The 20,975-nt window shown below is 35.7% G+C and overlaps 1 protein-coding gene across 1 annotated transcript in view; it reads right to left on the bottom strand.

Moving 5' to 3' along the window:
* Nucleotides 1-20,975, bottom strand: part of LOC107740578 (unconventional myosin-X-like) — a 55,818-nt gene that overhangs the window by 10,701 nt on the left and 24,142 nt on the right. Inside the window, exons 3-23 of the mRNA XM_016553042.1 lie at nt 11,918-12,076; nt 8,385-8,572; nt 7,373-7,507; nt 7,165-7,289; nt 6,419-6,432; nt 6,139-6,223; nt 5,916-6,022; nt 5,674-5,803; nt 4,650-4,768; nt 4,373-4,519; nt 4,189-4,289; nt 3,939-4,005; nt 3,681-3,773; nt 3,527-3,595; nt 3,355-3,437; nt 3,107-3,215; nt 2,830-2,910; nt 2,614-2,738; nt 2,398-2,527; nt 2,130-2,236; nt 1,342-1,618 (exon numbers count right to left, since the gene is read on the bottom strand). Of these exons, the coding sequence (XP_016408528.1) occupies nt 1,342-1,618; nt 2,130-2,236; nt 2,398-2,527; nt 2,614-2,738; nt 2,830-2,910; nt 3,107-3,215; nt 3,355-3,437; nt 3,527-3,595; nt 3,681-3,773; nt 3,939-4,005; nt 4,189-4,289; nt 4,373-4,519; nt 4,650-4,768; nt 5,674-5,803; nt 5,916-6,022; nt 6,139-6,223; nt 6,419-6,432; nt 7,165-7,289; nt 7,373-7,507; nt 8,385-8,572; nt 11,918-12,076 (2,451 nt within the window). The remainder of the gene's footprint in view (nt 1-1,341; nt 1,619-2,129; nt 2,237-2,397; nt 2,528-2,613; nt 2,739-2,829; nt 2,911-3,106; nt 3,216-3,354; nt 3,438-3,526; nt 3,596-3,680; nt 3,774-3,938; nt 4,006-4,188; nt 4,290-4,372; nt 4,520-4,649; nt 4,769-5,673; nt 5,804-5,915; nt 6,023-6,138; nt 6,224-6,418; nt 6,433-7,164; nt 7,290-7,372; nt 7,508-8,384; nt 8,573-11,917; nt 12,077-20,975) is intronic.

Raw genomic sequence — 20,975 nt, 5'->3', positions numbered from 1 at the left:
GCACACACACACACCGCTCTCTCTCTCTCTTGCTCGCGCGCGCTGACAGTAGCTGATTCCGCATTACCTCCTCTCCTAGGTTCACGAAACGGTCGTCCATAAAATGCATTGCTGTTCTGTTGTAAGTGATCCAAATAAAGTGCTTTTGCTTTCGCACTGAAACACACAGCGTCTCCCTGACATGGTTGCTTCAACACTAACTGCGGTTACTGACACCATGCCTTCTTTCTTTGCGTGCACATTTGCGGCGGGATTATGCAAATATTTCCACATAGTGGGGTAGATATGTGGGGGCGTGTTAGAATGAGCCGTTTTAGGGGGGCGTGGCAGAGTCTTAACTTTGATAAAGAATATCTCTTTGGTTTTGAGACTTTAGTCTTTGCAACTTCAGGGATCTTATCTATGCACAATCAGCTTGTAACACTCCAAAGAGAAAGGAAAACTTGAAATCGCATCATATGACCCCTTTAAGAATAAAACGTTGCTCTATAATTTGTCTGTTAAAAATGTTGTTGAAAAGCATGGTAACCTAGTTTCTACACATAAAAAAATCATAAACATTCATAATTATTAGATATAAAGTCATTATTATGATAAAATATTTTGTCATAGTTATGCCTTTTTAATCTCAGAATTACAACTTTTTATCTCATAAAGAGTATGTCATAATTTAGACTTTTTGTATCATAATTTTACATTTATGATATAAAGATTTTATGCCGTAATTTAGACTTTAACTTAGGTTTACAAATGCATTTCTCAAATGTGGCATAAGTCATAATTATGAGTTAAAAGTCAAAATTTTGAAAAAGTCAAAATTAGAAAAAAAGTCATAGTTATGACAAAAATATCTCATAATTTTTTATTTTTTATTTCAACTTTTTATCATGTACTTATGACTTTTGTCACAATTACATTTATATCATGCTTTTATCATAATATTAAATTTTATGTCATAATTACACCTTGTAATGTCATAATTGTAACTTTTTATGTCATAATTATGATTTACCAAAGCATTTTTCTTATGTGACAGTAATGGGCTCATACAGAATAAAGACAAAGCTATGTGACAACAATAATTACAATCAATCAGCATAATCAGACAAACTCGCATTTAAAAGCTTAGCTAAACATACATATTGCATATTCATGATGGAAAGTTTCAAAGTTTGGAATAAGATAAGACTAACTTAAAAATGTTGATCACTTGATATACAAAGTGACACTAATCACCCCAATGGTGACTTTAAGAGGTCGGTGGGCTTTTTGCCCTAAAATATATACACAGCTAGTATGCATGGTCTATGAGCTTTTAAAAGGAATGTTAAAGTCACTGACCTCTGCTTTCTCTCCTTCCTTTTCCTCTTCATTTTTCTTTTCATGGTCTCCCTCTGTTTTCTTCACCTCCTCTTCTTTCTTTTTCCTTTCCTCCTCCTCTTTCTTCCTCTTCTCTTCTCGTAGTTTGTGGCAGACTCCTCTTGCCACTTGCCCTCGCCTGTGTTTCTGGAGAACAAGTGCAGCTGAGCGTTTCCGTTGAAACTGACCTCGATAGAAATGTGCGCGGTAGTTCTTCTGGATGGTCAGAATGCTGTCCAGAGCCTTCTTAAAGTTCTTTCTGTAGTGAGTACACAGTTCAAGTTCCCTTAGAATAAGTAACTGTGAGATCAGTATTTTATTAAAGCTGTCACTAAGACACTACTTGTTGTCATGTCTAGATGAGCACTAACAGGTAAAGAATAGGCACTTGCACTTATATAGTATATATAGTATGAAAAACTTGCTCTTGTAAGTTTTGCTTTCATTATTATTAACAGTTATTTTAAAATGTAACAATATTTTACAATATTACTGTTTTTACTATATTTTTATCAAATAAATGCAGCCTTGGTGAGCATAAGAGACTTCTGTCAAAAACACAAAAAATGATTGGTAGTGTATATTTAAATATTTTTGGTATTAACTCTGAAGAAAACAAGATGATCATAAAAAATCATCAGGACAGGCTAGGCCATATAGATAACAAGGGGCAGATGACATTAAAGAAATGTTGTGTATTGAAAATGTTTTGGAAACTATACCTAATGTAATCTAAGTAAATCTGTGCAAAAACCAAGAAATACACACACCTTGCAATATATCTCAGAAGATAGGCTCGTATGATCAGTCCAGCTTTGCTTCGCACTTCATCTCTCTGCTTCTCCAGCTTCTGTTCTAGAGGTTCCTTCAGAAACACCTTGGGGTCAAAAATTATATCAGGTTAGTGCAATCAAACATAACAAGTGCACATTCATGACAGAAAAGGTCCATGTGTGAGTCTATCTTTATAACCTCACAGACAGAAAAAGATAACTATCAATTGAGAAGCGATAAAGCAAGAGGTCAAAGGTCACTCACCTTGGTCTTCCCAATCTGCCACTCCTTTTTGGTCCTGTCGTGGAGTGTGAGCAAATCTGTGCTCTTCTTTTTCTCATCTCCATTTGAAGCCACAGCTGCCTTTTCCTTCTCCTTCAGAATGATCTTATACCTGATGCATACAACCACTAAATCATAGTCTGCAAGAAAACCTGAGCCAACAAAAATTCATGCACCTGTATGCGTTTTAACATTTACCTGCTGAAGAAGTCTTTAAAGGTGCGTCGGACAGGGAATCCAGCTCTGCGAATCTTCACCGTCTCCAACATGCCAGAGTACCGCAACTGATTGAGAACCACATCTGGGTCGAACTTGTTTGGGGTCTACAGAACCAAAAAAAAAATGCATTATTAAAATGAATAATATGTGTGGAATATAAATTGCATTTGTATTGGCTGATGTGACTGCTCTCACCTTGTCCATGTTGGGTTTGATGCAACGCACAAAAAAGGGGTTGGATACACTGAGAGTGGCCATTAGGGCATGAAGAGAGTCCTGAGAGACAGAAGAGACAACCAATCAAATGTTTTAAATCATTGACACGTCAGAAAGGACTGCAGGCAAAATGTCAACAAAAAACAGGGTTGTATGACTAGTGACTTAGTTCCTGATTGTTTTAACATGCAGCACTTTAGCATGTTCAATTTTAGGTCTATTATTTAAAAGTCTTGATATAGGAGTTTTATCTCACTCTGAACTGTGAGCTGACAGTGGGCTTTTTTCTTGCTGTGCCCATCTTCAAGGTCTCCTCATTATTTCTGCTGCTCACTTGCTCAAACAGGTCATAGATGAAATCCAATCTGCACACACACACACACACACACACACACACACACAGAGAATAACTCACAGGTTAAATGAGAGTGCGAAATAAGTTGTACACAACAAAACTGCCTCAGTGTGTGTGTGAGCTTGTGCATTTGTGTGTTTGCGTCTTACCTACTATCCTTCAGCATGTTCAGTATATCATCTCTAAATGTGTCTCTGTTCTTCTCTAAAATCCCCCTCACATCATATAAGACCTATAAAAAGGAAAACAAAAAATATCAAGAAATAAGACAGACAGAGAGATAAATAGACATACAGACAGACAGATGGATATTTCATATACCTCTCCAGCATAGTGTTTTATCCCAAACTGATGGTCTGCCAGTCTGGGTTTCACATAATAGGGATTAGTCTGTGGAAAAATATGCTATTCATGTTATACTGTAAATGCTTGGCTGAATAGTATTATGTCTTTGTGTGATAAGAACTTAACTCACAGAGTGTCTGCTGTGCAGTTTCTCCAGCAGGGTGAAGTCAGTGCCTTTGGGAAATCGGCTCTCCTCATTAATCAGAGCTAACATGCCCAGTTTCTGCACAAACACGACAGCAAATAAGTGTTACATAATACAAAGCTGAAAAATTCTACTATTGTAAATAATCAAACTGAACTTTGAATATAAAATATATGTATAAATATGTGGCAGCTGGACTAATTAAACCGAACTGTTCCTGATAGCTGACCATAACTGGTTTACCTTCTCAATCAGATCCAAACATTCTGCATTGTCCATCCAGTCAATGGCTTCCCAGTGAATCCCTTCCCTGTACCACACAATTGTAGTACACAAAACTTGTACAAACTTAACAATAATCTTGTTAGATGCTTAAATTGCATATTTAATAACTGTTCAGGTGATCGGGCACTTATGAGATGCATTACACATGTAAAAATAGACATTTAATAAAAGAACAAACTTTCATGCACTCACGGTTGCCAGTCTTTACCTGTTGTACTCCAGTTGCTCCAGAGAGAAGATGTGTTTGTTGAAATATTCTTGAAGTTTCTCATTAGCATAGTTAATGTTGAACTGCTCAAAACGGTTCACCTTCAGAACAAACAAACACTTGGGTTAGATCTCAATAAAAATGTGTGTCTGTGCATGAACATGTGATCCATGTGGCCTCACACCTCAAAGTTCTCAAAACCAAAGATGTCCAAGATTCCAATAGACTTGAAATTATCTTTGCCCTTTATCTTCTGATTGATTCGCATGATGATCCACGAGAAGCACTGAGAATAAAGCGCCATGGCAACCGAATCCCTGGAATCTATTGCCTGTCAATCAAGCATGATAAAAGAAAATGCCCATTTTTGATCAAGTGGAGACAGAAGAGAAGAACTGCCAAACTATGTAAGTTTTTTTTTTTAAAAGTATATCAATATGAGAATGTATGTGTGATTGTACCTGTTCCACTGTGAGTGGAGAGCAGATCTCTTCTCCTCTGAGGATCATGGAACGCTGGGTCAGAACCTCAGACAACTGAAAACTGTCCAGACCCATGAGCTCACTCACATTAGTGATAACTGCAGGAAAACAGAGAAGAGACTTACTAACAAACACGTATTAGCAGTGCTGGGTAGATTACTTATGAACTGTTGTCCATTACTGATTATAAATTACATGACAAAAATTGTAACAATCTGGATTACACAAATTAGGTCATGTAGTCTGACTACTTTTAGTTTACTTTTGACCTAACTCATTCGTCACATAGACTTGAACGGAATTATTGTGTACCATATTGATAAAAAAAGATCAATATTATCAATTTCATAAAATGCATTAAACATTACATTAGGTTTCTGAAAAAAATGTAGGATGTTGATGAAATGCTAATAAATTAATGAAATCATAAATGTGTCAAATTAAAATGAACATACAAATATGTTGCTAAATTATTTAAATCTCAGGGGTACATCAAATAAATATTTTACATCAAAGGGGTTCAGCTCATAAAAAAGCTTGGGAATCCCTACATTGCATGAACAAACAGTAATAAACATATGAACATGACATTCATTAGCCGAAGTCTTCCAGGTTTTAAATAATTTTGTTCAGACTTCCAATAATACACTGATAAAATACTTATGGATATGATGAAGACATTTCACAGCTATCCATTGGCAGTGTTTAATAACTTGCATAATTATTAGTCTCATATTTATAAGTGGTCATTTAGAAATGAACATTTAGAAGAAGAAAAGAACTGGGGTGAATCAATAAAGTATGAATAACTTACTTATGCCATTGTGTGAATAATATGTAATCCATAAAAAAGTAACTGTAATCTGATCATTAGCATTTTAAAACGTACTTAATTTTTGCAATCTGATTATGTAATCCAGACTACATGTAATCAGTTAGTACCCAGCAGCACTGCATATTAGCAAAGTCTCTCTATTATTAAGTGATGAATGACACCTCTCACCCTGTTGGGTGGTGATCTGTGCGCCCCCTGCTGTCATGAACTCCACATTGCCAAGCTGCAGAACTCCAGACAGCAGTTTAAACATATCTCTGATCTCTTCTTCTGTGAACTCCATGACCTTCAGAGCCTCCTGCAGGCGAAAAGAGAAAAAGAGCATGAATCATCATGCTGCACTTAGATTTTTATTCACCTCAAAAATGTTAATTATCAGATCAACAAAAGTCTATTCAAATTTTTTGTACCATGACATCGTCAAAAAGCTGCTTGTCATCGAGACTGCGGTCCTTTACACATCCTGACTGACTCAGGTAGTGAAATAACTCAGGGGAGTCTTCCAGAAAATATGTCTCTAAAAAGAGATGGACATATCTAATTATTCAGTGTATTTTGGTTGATGATGGCACATCTGCATTTGTGAATGTGTGTAAATGCATGTGTGTTCAGGCGCATTGTGTATTCGTTCACCCTTTTGGCCTTTGCTGGCCCCCGCCAGCAAAGCATAAAAGATGTGGTAGTTTCTCTCCCCTGGATTCTGCCTTACCACTCGATTCTGGAACACAGATCAGATCACAGATGCTGAGTGGGCGAGAATCTCACTTTGGCAGACACTCTTTCTCTGCAAAATGGCGGAGTGATTCTGCCTTTGACAAGATATCCAATGCCAAATTGTATTAACAGAACAATGGCTTGTTTTATACTGTGAACAGTTGATCATAGAGAGTCAGCAGCCGATGGAAAGGTTTACCTTTTCAAGTAAATCTGATGGGCCAAAAATTAAGGGAAATGCAGACACTTGAAACAGCAGCTTGTAGTGCACTGTATGGTGAATGTGTTTAAGCATGGGGAAAAACAAATCCCAGTTACCAAGTTAACCATTCATTTCTATGGGAAAAAAAGAAAACCTATGCTAATAAAATGACACTAGAGGACAATACTCAATCTCTGGCAAAATTTTAAATGGTTGATGTGATTATGGTAACTGGGATTTTCTGACACTTAATTGCATGTTATTTGCAAATTAAATGGAAATGTCTTATAGTTTAAATTTATATTAATGCAATTAGTTGAACTCAGAGTGCTTTTTTACCTACCTATGTAAAACTAATTACACATTTGTAATGATCAAATCACAAATTAACACATTTAAATAATTAACTTTAAATGTAATATTAAATACAGCAGGTAAAACTTTAAATTTGACATTTTTACAAAGTGCACCTTTTAAAAGTATATAAATGTGTTAAGAAACAGTCATGAAGTTGTACTTTCTTCAAGTATAAATAAGTAGCCTTTTATTTCAATAATATTATATTATATCATCTGCAAGTTTTTTAAAAATATACTTTTAAGATTAAAAGCACACTGCAAGTGCACATTCAATACAATTAAGCACACTTCTTTTTCACATGGGTATGGTACCATCTGTAAATGTCAAGTTGTCTCAGTATAGAAAAACTATGTATTAAAGCATGTGTGCTCTGAGGAGGATACAGTCGACGATGCATCCTCCCTGGATGTTCCCGCTTTGAGAGAAATGAAGCTGAATGAATTTCCCAAAGCGACTGGAGTTGTTGTTGTAGACTGTTTTGGCATTTCCAAATGCTTCCATGATGGGGCTGCAAAAAAAAAAAAACTTTGTGGATTTGTATGTGCACATGAAAATGCTTAGGCTGTGTGTGTGTGTAGGAATGTGTTTTACCTGCTCTGTACGATAGCTTGCTCCACGCGTGTGCTCTTCTCTGTAGGCGGCGTCCCGGCAGAGTTTTGGCTTATGACAGACAGGAACTGTAGCAGTAGTTTGGTGCTCTCTGTTTTCCCAGCTCCACTTTCACCACTGGTAAACACGCATGCACACATTCATTTGTGACCTTCACTGACATTTGTGTTACCATGATTGAATTAGCAATGCTGTGAAATCTGATAGCAGTTGTGGCAAAGGTCTAAAGCCACAACTGCTCAAACTCAGCCTTTAGGTTTAACACAAATGAGATTAGTAAACTAAGATAATATCTAATAATGGATCCCCTTCCTTCAGTGAGTAAAACCAAAAGCATTCCAAACCTTCCTCGCATTACCTACGTGCTTTAAAACAAGATAAAAATTGACACAAAAAAATCACTACATTCCAGTAAGAAGAGATAGAGATATCTCTAGAAAACACAAGGGCCTATTTGTTTATAATACATGCCATATTGTCAGACAGAACTGTTTCTTTTTTCATTTCTATGTAAATGTATGGAAGTTTTAAAAGGAGTTTTACATAAAGTAAAGTAAAACGTGCTGTTCGGGGGTTGATAATAATATATCGAATAACAATGATAATAATAAAAAATAATAATAGTGACTAAGACTGCACAATTACAATTACAGCCATAGAAAATTGTTGATTAATTGTTGTTACTATACTCAGTAACCAATCAGAGGTGTTTAAATGAATCACTCCACAGAAGAAATCCATTTAAAATGGCAAAGATTTGTTCAGTGCGTGCTAATAGGAAGTTTGAAATTTTTATGGTTATAATTATCATTACTTATCATTCTTGGAGTGAAAGATAAATGCTTTGTATCGTCATACTAATTCCAGCCAATGAATAATACACAGTCACAACTTTTAGCATTTTATGAGCACATTTTACTGAAAATCTCCTATTCACTGTATTTCATGTTCTGCAAGTTTGTCTGCTTATCAAGATCAAATAAACTTATATTACCTGATCAGCACACATTGGCTATCATGTCTCTTCCATAAGCAGCGGTAGCACTCATTGGCAATAGCAAAGATGTGTGGTGGCAGCTCGCCCAAATGATGCTGACTGTACAGCTCCACTGCAGAGAGATCATAAAGTCCTCTGATCTGCTTATAAGGATTCACGGCCGCCAGGATAGAACCTATGTTAGTCTGAGAGATAGAGGAAAAAGTGGCAGCAAGTTAAGGGGTATTGAGTATAATAAAGCCAGCAAACAGTAAAACAACAAAACCAGCATATTGAAACAAATGCACACACATTTGTGATCAGTGTATATTTTAATTTATACCCACAGATAAAGGGAAATTTCAAAGGAAGTTCAATAATCAGTATGTGATCCGTTCATATTTCACAGCTGGTTGTGCCAGTGGGTCGTGAGAGGATTGTGGATGATGTTTGTCCTTATCTATGAGCACTGTGACAACATAAATCCATCTAATTTAATATTGACTGCATTAGCAGATGCTGGTTTTATTAATGTGTTTATGTGTGGGTGTGTGATTGTAATTTTCATATACTGTGGCTAACAACACCCAAGCTGACTGGCAGTAATATGATTTACTGATCTTAGCAACAGCAGTGATGAGATTAAATTGAGACATTACTAGATTCCTGGAGAGGTGCCAAACACATCTAGACACAACATTATGGACAAAAAAAAAATCACGGTATATTATCTGTGGATCTGAAATTGTGTCAATGTTGTCCTTACAAAAAAATATTTTGTTGCTACTGCCCCAAGAGGGCGCTAGAGAGAAGAGTCATTCTCATTCAGGTCGACCATGTCCTGGTGTCTCAGATAAATCAGATAACCACTGCTATCAGTCATCAACCTCAGATGCTAGCAATGCAATGCATCCTGGGAAAGGTGAATTACAGTATCCATTTACCAAGATAAGAGAGACCCTTCACATTCACTCCACTGAGCACAACATGACACAAATCTGCAGTCTACAGCAAGATCAACAATTTATTTTTTATTCAAATGACAGGGAAATTTATATAAGCAATTTTCAGACACTGATAGTGAAATTTTATTCCAGCTCTACTAATAAAAAGCATTACACTGACCTTCGCTAATCGTAGAAACATCCATACATAATTTCCTGTATTGCATATGAGAACTAGACTGATTTATCATACAGTGTCTCCCATTTCATTACCAGCACAAATATACCGAGATAAACAACCATACAGCTATTATCTCACTTGTTCAAGCAGGTTATTGGACTATACTCTGAAATGGGTTTAGATTGCATGATGTGTTTTGGGTGTAGATGACTGTCGGATGCTTTTGTCCCTCTGCAGTGAAGTAAACAGGGCAGGTCATGTTCACAACTGTTGCTAGTAATTACCTCTGACACAGGGACTGAGACTTTATAGCATTCTATAAAATGGCACTTATTTGTGGTGAAATATTAAAACAATACCAAACAATTAGATAAATTGTAGTAGTCTGGGCAATATGCAAAGTAATGTAGTTTTATTAGTAAAGATTTAAACCGATGTGTGGTTAGTTGTGGTTACAGGTAAGTTGTTTATTTTATGACTTTTTTTGAGGATGGCTCATCTAATCAGAATTTAGTGCCATTATAAATTATAATTTTAATTATAAATTTTGTGTGTGAAAAACAATATTTTATTTTGTATGATATAGTGTCTACTGAATCACAGGCATTAGGGTTTTATGTAATAGTTGATTCAAATATTTTTTGAAAATTGCCAAAGTTTTTCTGAAAGATTAGAACACCTTTAGAATATAGGCATCAAAAACACATTAAGAGACCTAAAAAAAAGCCTCTTAAAGGTATACTCCACCCAAAAAGGAAAATTCTGTCATCATTTACTGACCCTTGTGTCGTTCCAAGCCTGTATGCATTTTTTCTGCATATATATATATATATATATATATACAGTACACACACTTTTTTTTTTGAAAAATGTTGATAGACAGTTTCAGTTCTCTTTGACTTCCATTGTAGATTTTGTCCATATAATGGAAGTCAATGACCAAAACAGTTTGATTATCAGCATTCTTCAAATTATGCTATTTTATGTTCCAGAATAAATAAACTTAATACAGATTTGGAACAACATGAGGGTGTGTAAATGATGACAGAATTTTCATTTTGGGTGGATTATCCCTTTACAATCTCTAATTTAAAATAATATAATCATAACACCACATAATACATATTTTTTAATAATATATTTTTAAGCTTCTGTCTTCAGTTAAGTTTATCACGTTATCACTAGCTCTGGGTTAGTTAAAACCAGTATGATGGAAGATTAAAAAGAATCTGATATATAAAAGCTGTGTAATCATGCTGAAAACTTCCAGTATGCTTGTCTCTGTCCCAGTCAATCCTTACAAAGAAGGATTTACTGGCTTTAAGGTCTCTTTCTATGGATTCTGCAAAGGTCAAGCTGGAATGTTTGGACCATAATGCAGACAGTGAGTCATATCATTCCCTCCAGGCTACAACTCTAAACCAGCAGTCTGGATGTATGGCTCTGTTTAGACCAATAAGGTTCCAGCCTGCACCCACCACCCGATCACATGACCCTTCTCTTTGTCAACATCATCGGTAAGACCCTACAGTGGCACACATTTATTTAAACATGCCCTGAGGGCCTATTCTTTGATTTCACGCTTTGTCTCTCTCACACACACGGATGCTGTTACAGACACTTTAAACAATGGAAATAAAAGCAGATGCTGAAACATTTACACACAATATGCGAATAAGCTCGGAGCTTACATTTCTTGTTTTAATAAGAAACATTTCTTATTATTATCATTATCAACACTGAAAACAGTTGTGCTGCTTAATATTTGCATAAGAACAGCAATTATTTGAAACAGAAATCTTTTGAATCATTATAACTTTCTACACTCTGTCACTTTTGACTTTTTGTCCTTGCTGAGTAAAAGTATTAAAGTACTTAGAATCAAAAATCGTGCTGATCCCAAACATTTCTCGTTTAGCTTTAGTAATTTTAATTTAGGAATCAGTTAAGGAATAAAAAATTTGCATCTAAAATAATCTTGTCAAGCCTAGACATGATTATTTATACAACAAATAAAAACAATCTGTGGTGAAGTCAAAAGTTTAGCTGGCCTAGTAACTCATCGGTTGGAAGTGATTCTGTGTTATTTTATTTAAATTAAGTTTAAATTGATTTGATAAACTTGACCTCTGATGTATGACACTATTAAAATTCAGAAGGATCATTCACTTTTTTGCCGATCATACACTTTTGGCCTCTAACAAGTGAGGAGACTTTACAGACAAAAGCAGAAAAAATATCATATGGCTTAACAATAACATTATAGGGAATTTCACTGTGGTTTAGATTAAAATATCTAAGGTGTGTTAACTGTTTATAAGGGGACAGAACAAACCTGAAGACATTTGTAGCAAAGTTAGATACAATAATAACGATGATAAGGTCCCAAGGACCTTCGTGCAGTCATGCGTCTCTAAGATTCTTACATAGATGTTGTCTTTCTGGTATCGCTGATGAAGGTTGTGCATGATGGCGGCCTCATGGAGCTCTGCCAGCGTGGACATGTCCTCCACTCCATCAATGCTGCTCTGGTGCATGGGGGACACCTTCTCCCTGTTCACCTCCGCCTGCTGCAGGTACACCGCCTGAAAGACAGAAACAGACAGAGTGGCCTTAACAAAATAACACAGCTTCCACGCACACCAGCCTGCTGATACACAGATGCATGAGTAGTATATCACAAAAGGGGAGAGGATCCTTCCTGGGCCATTTTAAGGGAATGCCTGCAGTTGAATAATGCATTAGTCTGACAGCAGGGTTCCCGCTTTTTTGTTCCGTAGAGTTTCAGTGTGCTGAGACCTTTCTTTACCCTTTATACCCAACCAGACACTGCTTGAAAAAAAAAAACACCAGATGTGTTGGCAAGTGGAGTATAGTCTGGCCTATTTAAACTCAGCAAAAAGGAAACTTTTAATAATTCAGGAATTAACATTAAACATGTTTTCGCATCTGTAATATGTAGCTTATAAATGTCATTGATAGCCACTGAATTCCATAGTATTTTTTCCCATACTATGGAAGTCAATGGCTACCGTCAACTGTTTGGTTACCAACTTTCTTCAAAATATCTTCTTGTGTTCAACAGCTGAAAGAAATTCATACATGTTTGGAACAATTTGAGGGCGAGTAAATTATGACAGAATTGTCATTTTTTGGTGAACTAACTCTGTGTATGAAATATGAAGTTTTTTATTTTTATTTTTATTTTACAATAGATTGTAGAAGAAAAGATTTTTAAATCTTGCCTTAACTCAATTCTTTAGGGTAGCTTTTACTTGAATTTTTGGTATTAATTCTATATAATTTTACTTTTAAGTGTTTTGAATGCATCTCTTCTCTTCTTGCTTATTTTATAATCTTCATATGGTGTATTTTGTTGTTTTACTTGCTTATGTAAAGCGCTTTGAGATGTAACATTTACGTGCTACAGAAAATAAAGAATATTATTATTATTATCTGCTGATACTTCTTTTACACTGTGAAATAAGTATCAAGAAGACAACTATGTCATTTGTATGTTGATTTCCTCAAAAATGAGGGCCTGCAGGCAGGAAAAGTGTTCTGGAAACCTGTTTGATAAGAGTCATTATTTCTTTGCAATTTGGTGATGATATTGCTGCAGAAATTACACACGCCCATGTAAATGAACTTTGATAAAAGGTTCTTTGCTTTATTTGACTGGACAGAACAAAAAAAGAGACATTCTCACTCCCCTTCTGTCTATTTAATTTCTGCTGAAACCTCACTCGTGTCACCCGTTGCCATGGTAACCAGAGAGCACAGCCCAGTTCATGAAGAGAGAGCTGAGAGCCTGATAGATTAAAAATCAATATGGCCACTAATGTGTGTGTGTGTGTGTGTGTGTGTGTGTCGTTTACTTCAGGTATGGATTTATGAACTGTTTCTATTCAAACCCATTAAATCAGCCACAATCTTTTTAAGTGCACACACATGTACATATATCCCAGGACTGGAGGGCAAGACAAAGAGAGAATTATGTTTGCCTCAGTTACATGCTGCTAAATTGGGGTTGACAGACTGAAGAGAAGAAGGAAAGGTCAAAGTTTATGAGCTGAGACAAGTTGCTGCTAATCAATACTACTGACGGTAATGACATTGACCTTCCAGAATCCTGATCCGAATCAAACCGTATTTAGAAATATAAAGAAACAAACCTGATTTCGAATGAAATAACACAGAATTTCAGTGTATTTGAGCGTACGTTTTGAAGAGAGAGCACAGACATAATATACAGTCAAATCTCTGTATCACTTGTGTATGCTTTAGAAAATTTGCTAGTATTTATACCTTTATGTTTGTCTAAGTGTCTGTCTGATTATAGCTTATGATGCTTATCTAACATGCTTTTTTAAATAACATTTGAGGGACACTTCTAACATTCAGTCAAAGCTACTGAAGACCTGAAATATAGCGCAAAAGTTTACTACACAATACTTTTATTATACTTTTATGGTATGTTTTTTGAAGCTTTACAGTAATTATCATACATGACTATACACAGCTAAGAATTTTGGCTAATGTTCTGGCAAAGGAACAAAGGTTCTAGCAACAATAATGGAATATTTGTTCAAAGTTCTAGTTATTAATAATGTTCTCTTTGATAATTTGGTCTTAAATGATGTTCTCAAAACTTTAACACAAAAACATTATTTATACATTGTTTATGGAACTTTCCCCCCCCCTGAAATGGACATGTACCTTTTTATAAATGTTACTACTTGTTTTAGATCGTATATAAAGTGTGCATAATGATAAAATGGAATGTTTCAAGTTTACATAACCAAGAAAAACTTTTCTAAAACAAAAAACTGAACATTTTGAGTGTTCAGACAACATTCAGAAATAACATATTTATAACTTAACGGGAATGTTAACAAAACATTTTTAGAACATAATTTTTGTTAGCTGGGCAGTATCTGATGTGGATTGGACACATATCAGATCTGTTGTATGTGTGTGGACTGACTTCTTTTGGGGACAAAATTGTACCCAGAAGCAAACTAAACCTGACAAAATCTCCTAAAACCTCCTAAAAGTAAAAGTTTAGGGTTTGGTTACTGTATTTATAACTATCTGTAAAAACAATTTAAGTATATGTAATGTCCCCATTTAGATAGTTATGTAAATGTGTGTGTGTGTTTGGTTGTGAGTCTGTGATGATTGTAAGTTTAGACGCTGAAAAGAGGAGATGAGGAGGTCTTCATGCTCCATTTTCTCCACCCACACACTCACACACGCACACAAGCACACAGCCGCTCCATCTCTCTCCCTTCAGCGCATGGATATTCCTGCAAATCTGTTTGATGTTTGAAGCTGCTTTGCATGATTCAGACGAAAGCTGCAAAAGAGCATGGGAGAGAGAGACTATAAGCATCAGTGACCTACATTCACACCTATAGAGAAACAGAAGCGCAACAGAATGCGGGATCCTGAGATGCATGTTTAAATTTGAATTTAAAAACAAGGCCCACATGGAGTGAGACACTAAAAACTTAACTTAATGGTTAAAGACATCTGTCTGCCTGTGCACACAGACCAAAAATTATATAATAAAAGTGCCCTGTGTGATGACCATTTGAATTGCTGGAGACTCTAGGCCAGTGATAGGCTTGTGTTCAGTGATATGGAAATAAAGAAAAAAAGATATGGATTTTTAAAAGGTATTTTCAATGCTTTCATTGTGACTGAATTATTTAAATGTCAGCCTTTTCACTGCAAATAATTAAACGACTGTTCAAAAGTCTCTCATGTGTATACTAAGATTACGTTTATTTGAACACAATACAGTAAAACAGTAATATTGTGAAATATTATTACAATTTACAAATGCTTTTATTTTAATTTATTTTAAAATAAAATTTATTTCTGTGATGGCAAAGCTGAATTTTCAGCATCATTACTTCAGTCTTCAGTGTCACATGATCCTTCAGAAATTATTCTAATATGCTGATTCAAGAAACATTTCTTATTGTTAATGTTATCAACATTAAAATCGGTTGTGCGGATTAATATACTTGTGGAAACCGTGAGAATAAGTAACCGATGATGAGTTTAAAATAACAGTATTGGAAATAAATCTTTCTAAAATTATACTAAATATCTTTACCGTTATATGTGATCAATTTATTGCATCCTTGCCAAATATAATTATGTCTTTTGAAAAAAAAAAAAAAAAACTTTTGAAATTTTTTTTTGTGTATATATGTCATTAAATGCAATAAATTCTATTAACATAATTGAAATATAATACAATTAATTTCATTAGGCTTTTTCCATTTTCATCTCATCCACTGAGCTTACACTCAGCATCTGCTAATGTTTCTCAGTGTAAAATGAATTAGAAATAGCTCTCACATACACGACGACACAAAGAAAGGCCATCTCAGGAAGGGGTGGGTGAGACGCTGTAGCTCAGAGCGCTGTAGCTCAGAGTTGCATGTCAACTCTTATAGTTAACTTCTCAAATTTAGGTCACAGTCTATTTTTGTGCCTCAGAATTCTTAAATCCTATAACAAACCTGTGAACGCTTTAGGTGAACTTGCACACATACACACACATGCGCACTGAATCACTGAAGCAGAAGACTCTCCTCTGCGTGAATAGTTGGAAGTAGATACTCACTAACCAATGCTCCGGAGGGCACACACACAAATACACACCCACCAAAAAAAGAACCAACATACAGTTTTCCCAGCTGATACACTCTTAAAGGGATGGTTCACCCAAAAATGTCGTCTTCGTTCATCTTCGGAACACAAATTAAGATATTTTTGATGAATTCCGAGAGCTCTCTTACATATGTGATACTCTCCAAAATGGCGCTATAGGGTGACGTGAAGGAGACAAATTGTTGAATAAAGTCGTTATTTTTGTTTTCTTTACGCACAAAAAGTATTGTCGTAGCTTCGGAAAATTATGGTTGAACCACTGATGTCACATGGATTATTTTAACGATCTCCTTGCTACGTTTCTGAGCCTTGATCGTGTAAGGATCCTTGCTATCTATGGGAGAGTCAGAGAGCTCTCGGAATGCATCAAAAATATCTTAATTTGTGTTCCAAAGATGAACAAAAGTCTTACAGGTTTGGAATGACATGAGGGTGAGTAATTAATGACAGAACTTGGGTGACATTTTTGGGTGAACTATCCCTTAAAAAAAAAAAAGGTGCTTCACATTGCCATAGAAGAACCTTTTTGTCTAAATGGTTCCATAAAGAACCTTTAACATCTGAAGAACTTTTCTGTTTCACAAAAGGTTCTTTGTGGCAAAAGAAGGTTCTTCAGATTATAAAAAGGTAAGAAAGAGATGGTTCTTTAAAGATCCTTTGACTGAATGGTTCTTTGTGGAACCAAAAATGGTTCTTCTATGGCATCGCTGTGAAGAACCTTTTAAGCACCTTTATTTTTAAGAGTGTACAGAGAAATATGGGAAAGCACACCAGAATTACTGACAAAATATGCAAACACGTTAACTTAAATTCTTATTCAACCTAAAAGGACAAGGCTAACACCGACATTATAAGTGCCCTTTTTCACATCCTCAAATTCAACCTGAAAGCACAAGGCTGACAATGCAACCTTCTATGACGGAATCAAACTCTACCAACACAATATAGCCCTGTGACAAAGTCAGAAGGACCCTGCTAGCATAACTACACTACAAAAACATTTTAAAGTCATGAGAAGGTTATGATAACACATTTACACTATTCCCTTAAAGGACTAGTTCACCCAAAAATGTCAGTTTGCTGAAAATATACTCACCCTCAGGCCATTCAAAATGTGAATGGGTTGGTTTCTTCATCAGAACAGATTTGGAGAAATGTAGCATTACATGATTTGCTCACCAATGAATCCTCTGCAGTGAATGGGTGCCATCAGAATGAGAGTCCAAACAGCTGATAAAAATCCACACGTAATCCAAACAACTCCATCCTCAACTCCATCCATACTCTGTCCATCAACTAACGTCTTGTGAAGCGAAAAGCTACACGTGTGTAATAATCAAATTCATCATTAAGATGTTTTTAACTTTAAACTGTTGCTTCTGCCTGAAATGTGAGTCCTCTATCCATAATATTGGCTTCTCCAATGAAAAAGTCGCTTTGTCTGAATCAGGAGAGAGATATGCACAGATCAAGGACTGTTTACAAGCAAAAATAGCCAACATATAGTTGGTGGATTTTGATGTGAGAGGACAACAGGGGATGGACTATTTCACTTTTCATGGAGGAAACATTATTATGGATTATGGACTGATATTTTGGCCAAATCTTTGAATTTTTTTCTTACAAACATCTTTTTACTTCACAAAATGTTAACTGAGGGACTGGAGTCATGTGAATTACTTGTGGGTTACTATGATGTTTTTATCAGTTTGGACTCTGACAGCATCGTTCACTTGCATACATGTGAGCAAGTGATGTAATGCTAAATTTCTCCAAATCTGTTCCAATGAAGAAACAAACTAATTTGCATCATGGATGGCCTGAAGGTTTTCAGCAAATTTTAATTTTGGAGGGAATTTTTTTTGGAGGGTTACTTATTCTCACGGTTTCCACAAATATATTAATCCGCACAACCTTTAATATGTTTTGCATTATGCAAGGTTTATGTTTTCATAATGTTGCAAAAATGTAGCAGGTTGCATATCGTTAAATTTTGATCTTGGTTACATTTGCATATCTTAGTTGTGTTTTCTTGAACATATTTAAAATGTTTCAATTCACATGTACAATCCACACAAGCATGCATTGCACACATACTGTCCCAGTAACTCGGTCAGAACCACTGCAGGAATGGGGTCACTCCCATACTTAACTAAATTATTAACCAAATCAGAAACGAGAGCGAGAGAGAGAAATAAAGCGAGGAAAAGAGAGAGATGTCAGTTTGCATCCAGCCCTGTACTATACCGTGCCTTAAAATCCACATAAAAAATTCAGCATTCTCCAACAGGGTTGCGATTTCAAAACATATCCCTCACACATGCAAAACTATTTTTCTACCCTTTTGGACCAAGACCTTAGGGCCAAAACAATGGGTGAGAAGACCTCCAGAAAGACAATATGGAGGCTGCTGGAGTTTCCTGGAAAGGCTGCCTGAGACCTAACAGAAGGCTGGATAGGTGTATTGATTTATGGAGGAGGGTTTGAACTACTGCAGAGAATGCTACTGAATATTCTCATGTCAGCACAAGCTCTCTGGTGTTCAGAGCATGAAACATCAAGGTTACCAGCATACAGGAAATATAGGGGAAATGCAGACTTAGATAAAACCTAAAGGAGATTTTTCATATTTCCATATTACCTTGGATTCAGCTGTAGAACTGGGAAGTCTGAATCATTTTAGGGATTCTGTTCATTCAGATGCCCATTTCAAATAATTGGTGGGGAAAATATCACTTATTCATTTCTGTGAAACACAAAAGAAGATATTTTGAAGAATGTTACAACTGTTTATGCCCATATAATTAAAGTCATTGTATGGGTTTTTTCCCCCAAAAAAATATATTTTGTGTTCCACAGAATAAAGAAATGCATACATGTTTGAAACAGCATGTGAGAAAATGGTTTATGCCCATATAATTAAAGTCATTGTATGGGTTTTTTCCCCCCAAAAAATATATTTTGTGTTCCACAGAATAAAGAAATGCATACATGTTTGAAACAGCATGTGAGAAAATATTTTGGTGTTTTTTTTTTCCGTTAAAGCTGAAATTTGTAACTTTTGCACCACTAGCATTACCAAACATACTGTAATTGCAAAAATATAGTTTTTTACCACACTCCCTCCATTTGGCATTGGTTGGTCAAACAGAAGTTCTGCCCCAAACTTGGTAAAGTTAATGTTAATATATCAAGCAGAAATTTGTGTTGATTGTGTCACAGTTCCACACTTTTTACACTTTTTTTAGTGAAATCAATTAACAAATCACTGCACTGTGTCTGTATACTAAACTGGGATTGGAGAAAGTATTAAGCATTAAGTCACTGCAGTCTCAAACGCAGCATCCACTGTAGCAGATCACATGATCTTCCATTAGTAGACATCACTGCCAATTTGCATAAAGTTAATCAAGCACTTTGATCAAATCTGTTACATTGCCTCTCTAAAACCTCACTAAAATTAAATCCCATTTGTAGCTGCAATATCAAGTGCGAATTCCCCTTTAGTGATTTACAAAGACACTGGGAATCATTCAAAAATGATAATCGTAAATCAGTAAGTATAACTATTAGTCAACTGACTCACTCCTTAATGTCTGTTTGCATGTGCATCTCCATCAGAGAGACCTTAACATTTAACGTCACATTTAAGAGTCATTCTAGATGACAGATGTAGGACTTCAGTAGAGTCCACCGCTGGTCATATCAACCCAGTGGTCTTTCATTCTTTTTTTCTTTCATGTTTTGTTTCCTTGTATGGCCATGTTTTTTAAATATGGAAATTAAGTTTCCTGTACTGCTTAGTATTGCAAAATAGTCTAAAAACCAACATGAAAAAGAATGGTGAGGAAATTGTGGATCGTGATCTTGCCTGAAAAAAGCTGTGATAGGATATTCTTGCCATATTGCCCACCCCTACCAAGCATGCACATGAATGAACATATACAGTATGCACTACAAACACAAATGTTTGTAGACAAAAACACAAATTCAAACAGGCTTCCTGTATGCATCTGTACATACAGATAACCCTTCCCTGCTGTGCAGTCTCCCTTTCTGAGCCGAATCCAGGCCAGCACAGCTGTTATTATTAGCCTGACATCACAGCTCTGCCAGCTCCAACACCCACAGCTATCACAAACTACTTACCTCTATCAGCACTGTGAGTGCTTGTGTGGGAGTTTAACTGCTAATACAACCATTTGATTACAATTAAACCTCAAAACAGAGGCAGTTCTGATCACTGAACTGTACAGAAATGTGATAGACACAGTTTGGTGCACAGACTCCATAACATTGACAAAGGTATTTACTGTAGAAACGAATTAAATTTCTGTTGACTGTTGGATGTTTGAGAGTGATTTGCATTAATTATGATGTATTTATTCAACAAATTAAGATAACTTTTAAAGAGTGCTGAATTGAGACCATCTCAAAAGATGGCTACTGCTTTCAGTCCCTGATGCAATTCATGGCAGGTTAACTGTAATTTCACAAAGAGGAGCTGCTTATTTTATTTCTATATGGAGATGACAGAATGAGGCACATATTAAAACTATTATAAACTATGCGCATAACCTAAGAGGTCTTTCTTCAGTGTTCAGTGCAAATGAAAGCTTTAACTGGACTTATTATCTGTTAAAGCTTTAACTGGACTTTAACTGGATATATTATCGCTGGGCGATAATATAGATTATGCTTTTTGACGAAACAAGCAATCAAGTGGTTGAGATATACTATATAGTAAATATATATATAGTATTTTACCATCAGATACCCCCCCCCCCCCCCCCC

The sequence above is a fragment of the Sinocyclocheilus rhinocerous genome, unplaced genomic scaffold (assembly GCF_001515625.1).
Source record: "Sinocyclocheilus rhinocerous isolate Xijiao unplaced genomic scaffold, SAMN03320098_v1.1 scaffold1247, whole genome shotgun sequence".
Taxonomy (NCBI): domain Eukaryota; kingdom Metazoa; phylum Chordata; class Actinopteri; order Cypriniformes; family Cyprinidae; genus Sinocyclocheilus; species Sinocyclocheilus rhinocerous.
The sequence above is the reverse complement of the archived record's forward strand: the minus strand, read 5'-3'. Positions and strand labels throughout refer to the sequence as shown.